The sequence below is a fragment of the Cyprinodon variegatus genome, unplaced genomic scaffold (genome assembly GCF_000732505.1).
Source record: "Cyprinodon variegatus isolate N-32 unplaced genomic scaffold, C_variegatus-1.0 Scaffold337, whole genome shotgun sequence".
NCBI lineage: Eukaryota > Metazoa > Chordata > Actinopteri > Cyprinodontiformes > Cyprinodontidae > Cyprinodon > Cyprinodon variegatus.
In genome coordinates, this window is record NW_015150790.1 from 143,402 (window position 1) to 159,393 (window position 15,992).

Sequence of the window (15,992 nt, forward strand, 5' to 3'; positions counted from 1 at the left end):
ATAAAAAGTGTCTTTTTGAGAAAACCACGTATATCTAAAAAAAAAAGAAAAGAAAAAAGGATAGATTAAATGTAAAAAAAAATAATAATAACTAAATGCCACAGTTATGTATGGAGCTTATTTAAAGACAAAGCCTTTTTGTTGGTTTGTTTTAACAGTTTTGGGTTAATTATTGTTCTGATTTTTTATTTTTTTTCTTTATTTTTTGGAGGCTAAAGAGGCCTACTCTATTAAGCAACTGTTCAAAAACCTAATGAGTTGATTTCATTTTTAATTATCAGTTAATCATGATCAATACAATTATTTTGTTACTCAAACTATATGTCACAGTTTATGCTTCCAAGTAGCAGTATATACAAAAATAATTTGTGAGAATTTGTTTTTCAGTCTCATGAAATGTAACTGAAATAATTTAAAAACAATTTAAGTGATTGGCTCACTGTGGCCACGTAATCATAGTATAATTTAATCTCAGAGCCAGATACGAGAAAAAATGAAGACTTTTGATCTGTAATGTTGGTAGAGAAATTTACCATTGACAAGAATTGCTACTTCAGGTGGAAAAATTGCTGTTGGTTAAACATTAAATCTGGCTTGTTACAGTATACTGATTGAACATTCCCTATATTACAGAGAAAAAAAAGTGCATCAAATAAATGCATTGAAAAAATATGTATAAAGAACTTGATATGGTAATAAAATAAAAGTGCTTTACAGGGTAATGAAAAATAAACAGATGCCAGAGTTTAAAAAAATTACAAAATCCGAAAACGCTTATAAGAGATTTTTTTGTCGTAACTTGATAAGGTTTGTTCCTTCCTCATCTTAATGCATGCATGCTATGGTGTATATAAAACAGCAGCATTGAATAGACAGCTACCCTCAGAACCTTCCTCCTTGGCCCCACAATATGTTTGCAGATTTCTGTCAGGTTTAGTGGAGGTTTGAAAGACCCAAATGCAGAGACTGAAGCTGAGGTGTTTTCTTGCAAGATTTAATTAACCAAAAAGGAAAACGGAAGCAAAAATCTAAAAACATAGATTTAAAAAATCAACAAAACCAGGAACACTCACAACAAGGGCAAAGAAATGACAATGAACAAGCAAACAGTGACTGAGCAGGAGGTGTATATATGGGAGAAAGTGACAAGGACCAGGCTAATCAGCAGACTGGGAGCAGTTGTGGACAGAGAAGTCTAGAAGGGAGCTAGGAGAAAGGAGACTGACACAAGAGGGCAACAATGATCAAACAAGAAATACCTAAAAGCTCATATACAAAAAAAAATAACTAGAATAACACAAAATGGAAATAAAACCATTGAAAACTCTTTAGGTTTTATCTTTAAAAACTCAGAGATAAAACTTTAACAGAACCAAAACCACGACAGATTTCACAGACTTCATCTGCAGTTCCTGGTAGGTGGCTATAGTTACTCAAAAGTAACCTATAGCAAGTTATTTAAGATAAGAATGATTTCACTGAAACCTTATTAAAACATATAGAACCCCCCAAAACTATTATTAAAATACTGGAACTACCCTTAACCATTTTAGAGAAAAAAGGGCCAGCTATGTAGAGTAATCTAAATCAGCGAAAGCTAGTTTAAGGCAGAAAATCTGCCTCAGATTGTACAGTCCTCACTGATTGCAGCTCTACGGGTTAGTATGCTGATGAAGATTCTCAAGAAGATCTACTGGTGAAGTTTTGATTTTGTTCGGTAGAAAAAATGTTTGATAACATATTTGACAAGAAAAATATTCACATTAAACTTTGTTTTGTTCAAAGTTTCACATAATTAAAGGGGTCAGTCTTGTCTTTTGTGTTTCCCTTGCTTCCAACCGGTCCAACGATAATTCATTCAACCCATTTAATTGTCATTGCCTTCACTGTTTTTGATACATTTTGCTGAGGTTAATTGATTTGCTCTGGGAGCACTGGGAGAAATCATTTGTGACAACAGGCCAAAAATGTTATCCAGAAAAAAGAAAATCAGATCAAACTAATATTAAGATCTTAATAAGATCTAACGGTATTAAAAACTCAACTATTTTAAAATAGAAAGCAGTAAAATGTAGTTTATTATAACAATAAAAAAGTTGTTTGCCCAAGGAAACCCTGTTAAAAACGTCATTCACTTTGTATCAAGCCTTTTTTAATTAGCATGTTGTGACAGGTGGAAAACTTGCATAGCATGAGAGGCAATCAACAATGATAAAACCTTTTGTATTGATAAAGTGAACTGTTAAAGAGAAAGTCCGGTCGGCAAGGAACAATCAATAGGTCATTATCTATACCTAAAACTAATATGTTTGCATTGATTTAATGAATTTAGCGTTTGTCAGCAAAAAAATGAAAACAATAATGTTCTTTATGATCACTGAGTCCGGAAGCTGCCCTTTTTGTTCAAATATAGTAACACTTCACTCCTTACATCTTCAGGCTGTGACATCACGGTGCGATAAGTCGAAGGCTATTCTCCCCGCTTTACATGCAAAATCAAAGGTAACTACTAGACACGCCTGCAATCAACAACAATTATTTAAGATTTAGAGAGAACTTCAACTTGAAATTCGCAATAGCTATTGTTTAACTGACAATGCCCATGTGCTTGGCAGCTGGATTTTGTAATAACTCAGGTAAAAGTGAAAAAAAAATGTATATATAGCTATTTCACCTTTCCGATTCATGATCCTCCACGGACAGGTTCGTCGTTAGATTGCCAACTTGAAGAGGGAGGATTTGCCATTGAACTTCTTGCCAGAGAAAAAACACGTACGGTAATATGTAGTCAACATTTCGAAGAAGGTTTTTAAGATGACTTGGATAATAGAGCATTGTCACAAACACCAGATACAGCATTGGGACTTGCTCAACAGCTAATACCGCACTGTGACGTCCCAAACCGGCAGGTGACAGTAGTGTTCTTTGACAAACATGGATGTCTCCAGTAAAACACATTCAAATGAAATTACTCTTAATTAAAAACACTTATCATTTATTGAACAGTACGTAATAATTTCATATTTAAAGTACTTTCAGAAATGTGAATTCTGAATATGACAAGACTTTTCCTTTAAGCTGCATTTAAAAAAATCTGACAGACAGACAGACAGACAGACAGACAGACAGACAGACAGACAGACAGACAGACAGACAGGCTTTGAGTAAAATGTCTATATAACCACATAGATTAAAACGAACACTTATGTAAACTTGTAGTTAATTCAGTAATATTTCTTTTTGTCTAATGCACAGTTGGAAAATTCTTCTTTTTTTTTTGTTCACTAACCAGCTGTTTGATAAGCGCTCCAGCCTCCAGACTACTATAGAGTGTAAAGGTCCTGGATGAATGTTTCCTCTGCGCATCCAAAATAAATGTAGAGAGATTTTACTTTGGTTTTTCACAATAAAATGGATTGCATTTTGCTTTTTTCTTCTTAATCGGCTCATAAATTAAACCAGATATTGAAAAAAAATCTGTTGTCTAATCTAGGTTTGAACTGTCTATGCAGTCTTTTACTGTTTTCCTTTGGCTTTAATGTAAATATGTTCATTAAGGTGAGGTGGGACATGAGTGCTTGTCTGCAGGAGGATGATTGCTTTCACAGCTTTAGAAAACAAGCAGTTTTAAGTCTATTTGCATCGGATTTAATGTCCATATGTTGTTCTCCTGACGGAAGTGGGAAAGCAGTACAGTCCAGGTTATTTGAAAAAGACAAAAAAAAAAAAAAACATTTCAGCTAAATGGGAATGTTAACCCAGATTCTTTAGATACATTAAGAAATCATGTTTTTAATTTGTTTGGTTTTATTTATTTATTTATTTATTTATTTATTTATTTATTTATTTATTTGTTTATTTATTTTCAGATGTTTCTATCCCCCCAATCCAAGTTAGCACCAGTAATGATTATAACTCATATCAACAACACAGATATTGTTTTAGCCCGTTTGAAAAAGAGATGTTTACCAACTCTAAACTCTAAACTGAACAGCCTGCTAACCAGTCTGGAATTTTGGGGGGGGGGGGGGGGGGGAATTTTAGGATTTTTTCTGGGGGGGGGATAAAAGTTTTATTTAAAAAACCCCAAAGCAATTAATAATGTTGAGAAAAGATTTCATTCAGAGCAAAAAATACATGCAATTTCCCTTGACCGATGCAATTTTAAACCGATGTTGCAATACTAATCCCCTTCAAAAAGTGACTGTCAAGGTAGTTTTAATCAACACTAAAATCTGAAGTTACAAAAAAAAAAAACACACTTTTATTTTCCCTTCAGAAAGTTTAGGTTTGGATTCTTTGATTCAAAAATACAGCAATCATTGACAAAGAGGGAGAAAAACATTGTGTGCTCGTTTATATAAAATAAAAGTATGAAAAAATAATGTTTGCTGAAACTTTGAAGTATCAAGTGCAGAGATGGATTGTTGGAGCTTAGATATGTAATTAACAAATGGCTCTGCTATAGTAGACAAAGGCAGTACAGATAAAGCTTTTAATGGAGATAAATGTCAATGATGTGTCAGGAGCTTTTAGTGTTTTCAGATTTATTTTTTGACATTTATTGCTTTTGAGAAGAAAACAGCTCAGATATCAAACAGAGCTGGGTAGATGTGTTTGGACTGGATATTTAAGCGCATTCGTGTTTATCTGATGATCTCCACATGTAGTTTAGATGGCCTACTGCTGCTTTGATTCAAAGCTTGCTTTGATTTTCTCTGCACTGTTGTCTGCTTAAATGTTAGGTTCTACACCCTATAATCTGCTCCCTTTACGCTTGGTAGAGAAATAATAGGTTCATGCTGAATTTGGGTTGTTATAGTTGAGTTCAGGAGTTCACCTCTGGCTCTGTTAAAGACCCATTTAAACTGTAGTTTACAACAACATCTCAGATTTGACCTCATAGTACTTTACACTGCTGAATCAGATGCTTTGCTTTGTGTTCAGAGATGCAAGGCTTGGATGCAGGTGCAACATTAAAGGCCATTTTATTAAGCTAATCTAAAGAACACATGAAGTTGTGAGGGCTGCAGGTATAGACTGTGAAAAGCTGAATGCTGATTCTACCTACCAGAACTACCTTACTGGGTTTTATTTCCACTCCCCCAAAAATGACAAAAGTTCAAAATAAAATCAATAAGTCCATTAAGAGGTCAACTAAAAATAACAGGATAAAAGATGAACTGAGTAAAACTGACATAGACATAAAGGCAGACTAAGGTGACTTATTTTGGAGTTTGGACAAACATTTTACCTACAACAAAGGGATCAGAACTCCACTTTAACAATAACTGTGTCACAACTCAGAACAGAGGACCTAGTATTTAAGGCAAGACAGACAGTGGGAATATACCAAAAGCATTAATAATAAAATGGCTGCAGATCTGCAGTTGCTAAACTGTCTAAGGCTGAAAACTCTGCATGAGAGAAACACAGGTTTTGACCACGATAATCTGACAGAGGATGATTATGAACGTGAGTCACTAACCAAGTTCAGTCTGTGCCCAGAGAACAAGGTAGGATCCAGCCGTTGGGCTGCCAACAACAAGACACTATGAGTGTCCCTGATGCTGCAGGTCCAGGAGTCCAAAGCCAGGTCAGGCAAAAAGATCAGAACAGGAACGTGCAGGCTCAGAGGTCCAGGAGTTCAAAGACGGTTCAGGCAAACCGCTCAGAAGAAAACAGGAAGGCTTAGTTGTTGAGAGGCAGAACAGGTCAGTATCAGGCAATCAGAAATACCAAGGAACTATAAAAATACTCACCACTGGCTACAGAGAACAAAAGGTTATGCAGATCAATTAGTAAATATCTTTGGTAAAAGACAATGTTTTAGTCAAATAAAATAGATATTAGGTAAGATACAACTAAAACCAAATGTCTTTCAAAAGGGCAAGCTCTAACTAAGCTGAAGTACTATTCTCTGTTAAACTTACTGCAATTTTTAAATTCAGTCCATTTTCAATCATTTTATTAATACAGATCCAGCTGAAAGTGGTCTTGAAGGCATTTAACAGAATAAATGTTATCCAATCAAGTCTGTAGATTTTTGTTTTGTTGTTTCTCCATACACCTCAGACACGTTCTCATCGCAGCATCCATTCCTTTACGGGTTCATCTGTAAGTGATCCAAAGCGATTAACTTATTCATCCACGGTGAGACGTGAGGCTGTCTCAAGGAGCTTTGGCATACAGAACTGCTGTTTGAGGCAAAACCACCTATTAGTGCAGAATGAATCCCAAGTTGTGCAACGCTTCAACCGCAAATGTTTTATTGTGGCGGTTCTGGCACTAAGAGCTGACAGGTATTAGTAGTTCTTCTGACACTTGGAAGACTTTTTCCTACCTTTGAATAATCTAAGTATTCGAACGGGGCATGTTTTGTATTTTTCTTTTACTTGAATGATCATCTCTGTATTTTCATGAGGCCATTTAACATTATTGCTGATATCAATGATAGATCCTTATGTTCAGGTGAAGGGTCAATTTTCAACTACTTACAAATAAATCTTTATCCTAAATGATGTTCAGATATCTTCTTGCTTCTTTCATCTTACAAATCTCTATCTTGATAATTGAAAAGGTAAATAATTCATCTTTAGGATTTAGGATAAAACCAAGCGGCTGATATATGAACCTTACCTTAGTTATCATAACATCTTTACTGTAAAGATGTTTTCTTCTTTTCTCAGGTACAAAGCAATTGTCAAACCCCTGGACATCAACAGATCCAAGGCCACACTGAGCATCAGTCTCCGTGTGGCTATGATCTGGCTGCTGTCCGTCACTCTGGCCATTCCCGAGGCCATCTTCTCCGACCTGCACTCCTTCACCACCAGCGACACGAACGAGACGTTTGTAACATGCGCTCCCTACCCCCACGCTGGAGAGTTGCATCCAAAGATCCACTCCACTGCCTCCTTCCTCATCTTCTACATCATCCCCCTACTCATCATTTCTGTTTACTACTTCTTCATCGCTAACAGTCTGATCAGGAGCTCAGCTGAAATCCCTGCTGAGGGACATCTGCATCTGCAGAAACAGGTATGGATCAGAACATGGTGGGGATGTTTTATTGAATGGTTCAGTTTATTTACCAAATAAGAAAATACCTAGAATGGCACAATAATCACAGCAGGCTTATTGGTTTCTTGCCCAGACGAAGCAAAATAAAAAATGAATAAAGGCAGGTGTTCAATCTTTATCACCAGATCATTTTTAATTAACTAAATTGACTTAGGGTACTAAAATCCTTTGCACTGAGGTTTATTTTAATCACAGTATTTAGATTTGAAGTGATGAGCACCTTGAGATGAAATGTTCAATAAAAAGACAAAAAAATGATAAAACACATAAACAAAACAAATCCTGCTGTATAAAAAATATAAGAAAACGCATACCTAAACTAATCGCCCCACACACAACCAATCACACGTTACATCAAAACACAAAGTGCTCATATACAGACTCTATTAGACATTAACACAAAATTACAATTATATACACACACAAACACATACTCGTTCTACCATCGTGGTGAGGACCCTGTGTTCACTCCCCTTGACTTCCATTGATTTTCAGTCATTTTCAACCCTTTCTATGTCCTAACCCTAAAACTAACCCTAAACCTAACCATTGCCAATGCATACCTCACTGTAACCCTAACCCAATTGACACCTTGGCCCTAAACCTTACCATTAGTAAAATAGCATGCAAGGACCGGATAAAATGTCCTCACTTTGCAACAACTGGTCCTCAGTTTGATGGTGAAATTGGAAAAATGGTCCTCACTCTGAGGGTTAGACAGGTACACACGCACACACACATAAATACGATATTTAGCAAAAGGCCTTCTTAAATGCATAAACAGAAGTTATCGAACTGAAAGCAGATGGAGGACTGTTCCTATCAAAAGGTGCTTTATGTTTAAATTAATATTTTCCTATTTCCTTACTCGTTTTTCAACTTTGAATTGCATGTCCAATACTTTATGAGGCGCTAAATTGCATCAGGTGCTGTTTTAATGATCAGGATAACTGAGATTAATTATAAGCAGTGAAATTGTTGTCTAGAGTATGGAGCAAGCTAGGACAAATGACAAATAAGAATAAACCTCGAAACCAGTTCTATAAAACATTAAATAATTTGAGATACGTAGATGTGGTATTTTGATCATTTATATCACAACGATTAAAAATAGGAAGTAATAATTGCAATCTGTTTTCTCAGTGAGAAAATCAAAATATTTAAATGCTAAAGATGCTACAAAATATATGTTCTTTTTTTGTAATAGAATGTATATCAGAGGTGAAAGACAGAGGAGTGTTGAGGCCTAAATATTCAGTGGTTCCCTATAAATGTATCTATCCCTCTGCTTCTTTTGTCTCACCCATTCTAAAGAGTGGCTAAGAGAAACAGACCCGAATGTTAAAACAGAAGGTCATTTTTCTCTATTTAAAAGTTCCGTGGATATTTTACCATGTTTCAAAAACGTTAACTACAAAAAGGCCTTTGTTAATTTTTTATTTTTTTTGGTTTCTAGGAAATGTTACAAAAACTCTTGATAACAATATATATATATATATATATATATATATATATATATATATATATATATATATATATATATGGTTAATTGCCCCAATCCGAAGTCTTTTGTAGAATTTTAGACAAACTTTTTTCAGTACAGCTCTCAAGACATTTCCGTTTCTTAAAGCGCAACAGTGATCAAATGTAAACATAACACTGAGTTACGATTTACAGTTTTTCCAATGTTCAGCGCTTTTTTCCCCGTTTTATTGAACATTCAGCAGGGAGAACAGTCCATGGTGGGGGTGTCAGGGGTCATTTATAATGTTACAGGCTTGGGACGAACAGGGGATGAAATGTCTTTTATGGAGGGGAGAAGAGCCCTGATGATCTTGTTTGCCGTGTCTGTCTTTAATGTGTGTTGTTGCAGCCTCCACACCACACAGTGAGACAGCTTGTCAGAACGCTCTATATTGTGTTTCTGTAGAAGGTGGTGAGGGTGGGTGGGTGCAGGTGGGCTCTCCTCATCCTCCACAGGAAGTACATGCACATTTGTGCCCTTTTGACCAATGAGGTGGTGTTTACAGTCCAGGTGAGGGTGTCTGTTATGTGCACCTGCAGGAATTTGGTGCTTCTGACCACCACTACAGCTGAGCTCTTGATGAGCAGTGGTTTGGCTGGAAGTAAACCTCTATCAGGTTTATTTCCATAATATCTTTGAATTTAACCATCCATCCTCCATTCAGCTCTGCCATTCACATCTGCTTCTGCTCAGGAAAGCTTTCCCCACATTTCATGATAGAAATGATCAGTTCAGGGTTATGTTCTGTTTGTTTCCTTGAATAACTGATTTCATGTAGATTCAACAGCTATTTTTTTGCTTAGTTGGCCTTACTGGCAGAAACTAGAAGATAGAAATATGTATCTTCATAAAGGCCTTTATCACCCATTTTAACCTAAATTCTTATATATTTATAGCATTACTTGATGAATTAGGAATAAGATTTCAATGCATATCTTCCATGATGTGCATAGGTACCCAAACTCGTTCAATTTTTTAAACCAGAGTAGTACGCTTTATTTGCTTACTTACTCTGCTTGATTTTCAGAGGAATAATGTTCTCTGAAATGGATTTGATTGGAACAATTAAAATAAATTGCACCAATTTTGAGCAGTGTTAGTTCAGGCTCAGGGTGGTAGCCACACATTTCATTACAAACAATTAAAGCTAAAATAGTAAGACAACTATTGAAGACAGTTTGATGTGATTTCTCTCTCCTCTTCTCCTTTCAGATCAAGTCCAGGAAGCGTTTGGCCAAAACCGTGCTGGTGTTTGTCGGCTTGTTTGCTCTCTGCTGGCTCCCAAGTCATGTCATCTACCTTTACCGCTCCTACCACTATGACCAGGTGGACACCTCTCTGGCTCACTTCATTGCCAGTGTGTGCGCACGCATCTTGGCATTCACCAACTCCTGCATAAACCCATTCGCTCTGTACCTGATGAGCAAGAGTTTCAGCAAGCACTTCAGGAATCAGCTGGTGTGCTGCAGCTCTCCCAGACGCCTGTACAGCCAAAACAGTGCAACCACAAATGTAACCTCCGTCTGAGGCTGTCCCGTGTCACCCAAACGCAGCAGTGTGCTTTACAAGGACTGCTACCTTTGAGTCAATTGGACTATTTCCTAAACAATCAATTTAGTAGAAAAGAAGCGTTATCATGATGTAAAGCAGGTGTGAATATTGTTTTGGGTATTATTACACTTTAATAATAAAATTAAAACGCAACAGCACAATTTGAGAAATTTAAATTATCTTAACTTGCTTTTATTGCTTACATAGTGACATTAAAGCAAGAGTACTTTTGTTTTGCATGTTTATCTGCTGTAGTGATTGTTTAAATAGTTTAACATGTATTTTTAGTTCCTTCCTTATGTGAGATTGGTTGTAAATATTCGACATTTAAAACCTGTTTCATCTATAGATCTCCAGGCCACTCAGAGTTAACTTGTCCCAAAAACACAAGAATATCCATCACTTTAAGGACAATCTTTGTTGACCAGCTCATGTTATTTATATTTTCAAATGTGTCAGGACATGGTTTAAAAACCTTTAGAATCTGATTGTAGTTTGTGATTCAGATTTTAACGATCGATTGTAAAGAGAAGCAAAGGTTTTCCGTTATTAACAAATAAAATAAGAGTGTTGTGCATCTGTTTTGCATCTGACACATAGTTATAGTATTTATTATTATATAAAACTTGGTGAACTGTTTTGGACCTATTGTATATTGTTAAAAAAAAATGAAGTCATTGTTTGGTTTGCTTCTGTTGTGTGAAAATCTTCTAAAGTATTTGTCAGTTTTGCTTTTGTTGTTATTAAACCCTTTCAGCTGATGTGAAATTAAAAAAAATCCAGAAACATATCTGACTATATATATATATATATATATATATATATATATATATATATATATATATATATATATATAGGGACTACATGTCTGGACATGGCTGCCATCTATTCTGTTTTTTTTTGGGTTTTTTTTTACCAAAGATGACCAACATGTAAAAGTATATTTCAAAATAATCTTAACGTATAGTTTCTTTATTCTGGTCATTTTTACTTCCGTTTGGTTCAGGAGTAATATGCACAAATAATTTAAATCATGTATTTAGTAAATAAATGTATAAGTGTGACAATGCAGCAAAGTACAACACTAACATATGTGACAGTTCTGGGATATTTGCTTTGCTAAAGGTGATTTTAATGACTTATTAAATTGTATTTTTTTTGTCAAGGCAAGACAGGTTTATTGTTGAAGCACCATTTATGCACAAATTACCTGAAGGTGCTTAACAGGAAAATAAAAAACACAGCCAAAAAAAAAAAAAAAATCTATGTACATAATAATGTACATTGAAGGAAATGAATAAATAAATGTTCTTGCTCAAGGGGCAATTTTTTTGTCCTAATTTAAAAGAACCAACAGTTCCTGTTTTTTTTGTTTGTTTGTTTTTTTGTAAGTTTGTTGCACAGATAAAAAACTGTTTTAACAAGATTCATCAATAACTCAATTTCTTTAAATAATATCATTATTCTTCTCTTAAATTATGTTGCTTTGCCTCTTGGCAATAATATTACAATAAATAAACTATAATAAACTAGGCTAAAATATTCATTTTAATTAGAAAAGGCTTAGCTTGTAGCTCACTCAGATTTATTAGTTTGGCTGACAATGAATCTCCATTATTAACAGCAACTCCCTCATTCAGTTAATTATCTTGTGGATTTTTAACAGTAGTGCCAGATTATCCCTGCTTGACTCTGACCGACCTCAACAGGTCTACAGAATATTCTTCTGTCTACTTTTGCTTTGAATTACATTGCACCATTGTCAGTGTTGACATGGACATTGTTTATGTTTAATGTGGAAAAAAAAATTATTAGTTATTCTAGACTTTATTTAAAAAGGGAGAATTTAAATTTTAAACATAACAGTTATTTGATGCATGCAACCAGATGATAGCTTATGCCAATTCAAATTTGCATTCCCCTGAGAGGTTACAAAATAGATATGAAAATACAGTAAGACAGAAAATTGAAACAAAGCTTAAAACATCTGCATATTTATATCTTACCCCGACAGGCTCAGAGACAGATGCACATCCAAAGACTTCTGGATCAGCACCCCTTAGGTACCAGTCGTAGCATATGTAGCATATTCCTGAAAAAGTTGCATTACGCTGTCCCTACAAGGTAACAAATATCTGATCACATTATCTTCCATTTATTTCCCATTCATTTCTATTACCAAACCCTTAACCTAACCATTATCAACACATACCTTACCCTACACCTAACATTATTCACATTTTAATCCCAGATGTAACCCCAACAAGAGAACATTTCCTCATGTATGTACCTGCAAGTCTCCACAAAGAGGCATTTTCTTTGAAAGATTCTCCTTACACTGTTGCAATAAATAAAATAAAAAAAATCCCCACCACACACAGACAATCAACCTGTATTTTACTGGCAGCTGATTTTATTCTGTCTTTAATGGAAGGGTATCTGAAGCACAACTGTGCATCATGTATTATAATATTTTGATATTTATCTCTGTTTGCTACTAAATATCGCTAATATAGTAAAATCTATATTAGGATTTAACAACACAGATTCTCTGTGTTGTTAAATCCTAGCTAACCAAAAATAATTACTCTTGAAAATCAAACATATTTTAGCAGACCTATTTATTTTCTTTTTTTAAAGAAGACAGACCCTCAGGCTTGTTGTGTGATCTAACTCCCACAGAGAAGCACAACTGAATTGATCTGTAAAGCAAAGTGTAAAACCATTCTTGGGGATGAAAATGACCCACATTGACTACTTGGACCATCTTCTTGTAAATGACTTGAGGGTAACCCTCTCTGTGGAAGGTGTATAACACCTTCATATTGATTTCAGCCAACAGTGAAATGCCAAGCTTTTGCCATCATTGCTATTCTAGAAAAGGTTACAGAAACAAACATGCACAGAAAAACACAAAACATGGCAGTGTGTGTTTCTTTCCAACAGTTCTTCTAAGGACGGATGTTTTTCTCTTGCTATTTAGCTAAAGCCTTGTCAATTCAAATCTGCCCAGACAGCATATTTTGGGTCTCTGCTGAGGTGACCTTTTAAAGTGGCATTTGGAAATTAATTCCTCTTGAGCAACACCAGCCACCAAACACAGTTTATTCAAACATAGTCCATCTTTCAACTCTTTACAAGCCTTACTCCAGTTTGTGTTTGTGTTTCAATTAAAATCTCTGTTAGAGAAGTTGGATCTGATTAAAAAAACACATTAAACATTAGAAAGACACCAGATGGAATAAAAGCAATGCTCCCAGATGTTCTAAATTTCGTACACAATTTCCATGTCCTAAAAATATACGAAGAAAGAGAATTCAGCTAATTTGACCTTTACTCTTTCATGTCCTAGTGTATCTAAAAATGAGAATGGTAATTTACCCGATAAGTAGAAACTCTCTAAGCATTATTCAATAATTAAAAAGCCATAGAAAATATTTCAAGTAAAAAAAAGTTCAAGGGTGATTTTTATCGTTTTATTTTGGGGGCATTTTAAAGTATGACCTTAGTAGAGTTTGATGAAAACCGGAAAATTAGAATAGACTTAATAAATTTCAGTTAAAAAGGTTTTATGCTTACTTGAGGTGGTTTTTTGACTTCTTCAAAGAAGTATAAATGTGCTTGAGAGGAGATAGGGAACTCCCATGACTGCTAAGTTGGTATGGTAAGTTGTTTTTAATGCAGCATTAAAAATCACATCTGACTCTGGATGTCTCCAGAAGGGATGAGCTATTGCTAACACTAAAAAATAACAAAACCTTGCACTGTTACAAGACATCTATCAAAATCTTTGACTGCCACTGATCTGAGTAAGGTGCTAGCTTTCTAATTCTGCTTCCTGTTTACTACAGAATAATTTATGACTGTGGTTGTGTTTCCATTAACTATCAAACTTCGCAATTTGTAATTCCGAAAATAAATTTGATAAATGGAAACAAAAGAAAAAAAAAAAGAAAAAAGTGGGTGGATGGCTATTCGGTTGGATCTGAATCTTTACAACATTATGAATCGCATGATCTGCAGAATATTTTTTATATCTAGATCGCAATGAGCACTCAGTGTGGCTGAAATATGAATTTGTCTTATGTGCTTACATCCGCTGCTGAAACTTTGAAACCAATCTCATAAACAAATGTATTAACCAACAATTTTAATTGGATTTGTTATTCAAAGAAAATGTAATCGTGAAAATGATCATTTTCGAAATGAACAGTACATCTACAGTTTTTTTTGTGCAAATTTGTAATAGAAGCACAATTATTACGCTTTGCACAGCCTGGATAATTCGGTACAATGAATGGAGAGTTTTAATTCGCATTTAGTTTTTTGGACTTTCTAAAATTTTGGTAAAAAATTTGTGGCACATTTGAATGGAAACACAGCTTGTAAGCCTTTAGGGTATATCTATACCAGCTCTGCATATTTACAAAAATCTGTCTTAAAACATCAGAAGTTCGTTTCACGGAAGAGGATTAACAAACTCAGATTGAAATTCGCAACTCTAAATTGATCTAGCTTAAGGTCGGGAACTCTGAGTTTTCAGTCTCACAGCGGCTCCTATGAATTAGTTCAATCAACTCTAAGTAGGTCCACTCAGAGTTGAGCATGTGCAAAGCAAGTATGGAACCAGAGATTTTAATGAAGAAATAAAAAAAATGGAGAATGTGTTTAAAAAGACAGAAAAACAGCACTACGGCTACAAAGGAGAGGAAGATGATAAAGGAGAAGATTGTTTCTTGAGTTATTGTATAATGCGTAGTCCTGTATGGCAGGCCGTTTTAGATTTATTAAAAGCACTCTCCTCCTATAGGTTTTCCATTTGTAGAAAACTGAAATAGGATTCTTCCTGATCAAAATCACATTCCTAAACGGAACTGTTTTCTAAATTATATTTTTTCAGCGGAAACATAATTTCAGAAAGAAAAAATATCTGATATCTGAAATTCATTTCATCATTGTCAAAATAATACAAATGAAGACAAGTAAAAATAGGAAAATGGAGATCTAATTCATTTCTAGACATCCGGAATGTTTATTCTAAATGTGAAGAATGACATTTAGTTTGAAATGGTCATTTTGACCAGGAAATTTTTTATTTTTTATTTTTTATCAGATATTAGGAATATATATTTAGTAGAACTAGTACATATCAAATTAGCTTGCCATAGCCTGATGTGACCTCGATAATATTATGGGTTTATTTCTTGAATGATAGTGAATCAATGTATCTATTTAGCTGAAATCAACTGGTAGCAGGTGATGATGGAGAATAAAAAGATTCCAACAGATGGAACCTGGTCATCATCTCATGGGGTTCCTGTTCAGTTTGATTGTCTTTTACACAGTAAATTCTAAGTGGCTGTTTCCAGCCACTTCGGATGTTATCATCCCAATAAATTGTCGTTATTAGCGGTCATCAGTCCCATAGAATGGCTTCAGATTGTGCCAATTGACTCAGTAGATTGTTATCACTGAGTGAATCCTAATCTTGACCCTAACATTATCGCTTTTTTCCCAAAGCGGAATTAATTAATCTATTTGTGTAATCTGAAAATAATTTTAATAGTTCTTCATGTAATGTAAAAATAAACAAAATAATCTCCATGTCACTCATATTACACAGCCCCCCCAAAAAAACTCATATCCTGTCAACTCAGAATGTTCTCCCAATAAATATTTAATTCTCTGTGAAAAAGTGCAGATCATGCTTTAAAAAGATCCTCGTCAAACAGACATGCAATGTATTTAAAACCTAATGTGTCTAAAGGACTGGTTGAGTGATTTTTTTTTTTTATGCACAAAACTAAGACAAAAATCTGACTAAATTAGGAAA

At 34.7% G+C, this 15,992-nt stretch overlaps 1 protein-coding gene across 1 annotated transcript in view; it reads left to right on the forward strand.

Moving 5' to 3' along the window:
• The window catches only part of LOC107091441 (gastrin-releasing peptide receptor-like), an 11,874-nt gene extending 1,026 nt beyond the window's left edge, over positions 1–10,848 (forward strand). The window contains exons 2-3 of the mRNA XM_015385364.1: positions 6,690–7,041; positions 9,821–10,848. Of these exons, the coding sequence (XP_015240850.1) occupies positions 6,690–7,041; positions 9,821–10,135 (667 nt within the window). The 3' untranslated portion in view covers positions 10,136–10,848. The remainder of the gene's footprint in view (positions 1–6,689; positions 7,042–9,820) is intronic.
• Positions 10,849–15,992: the final 5,144 nt, after the last annotated feature.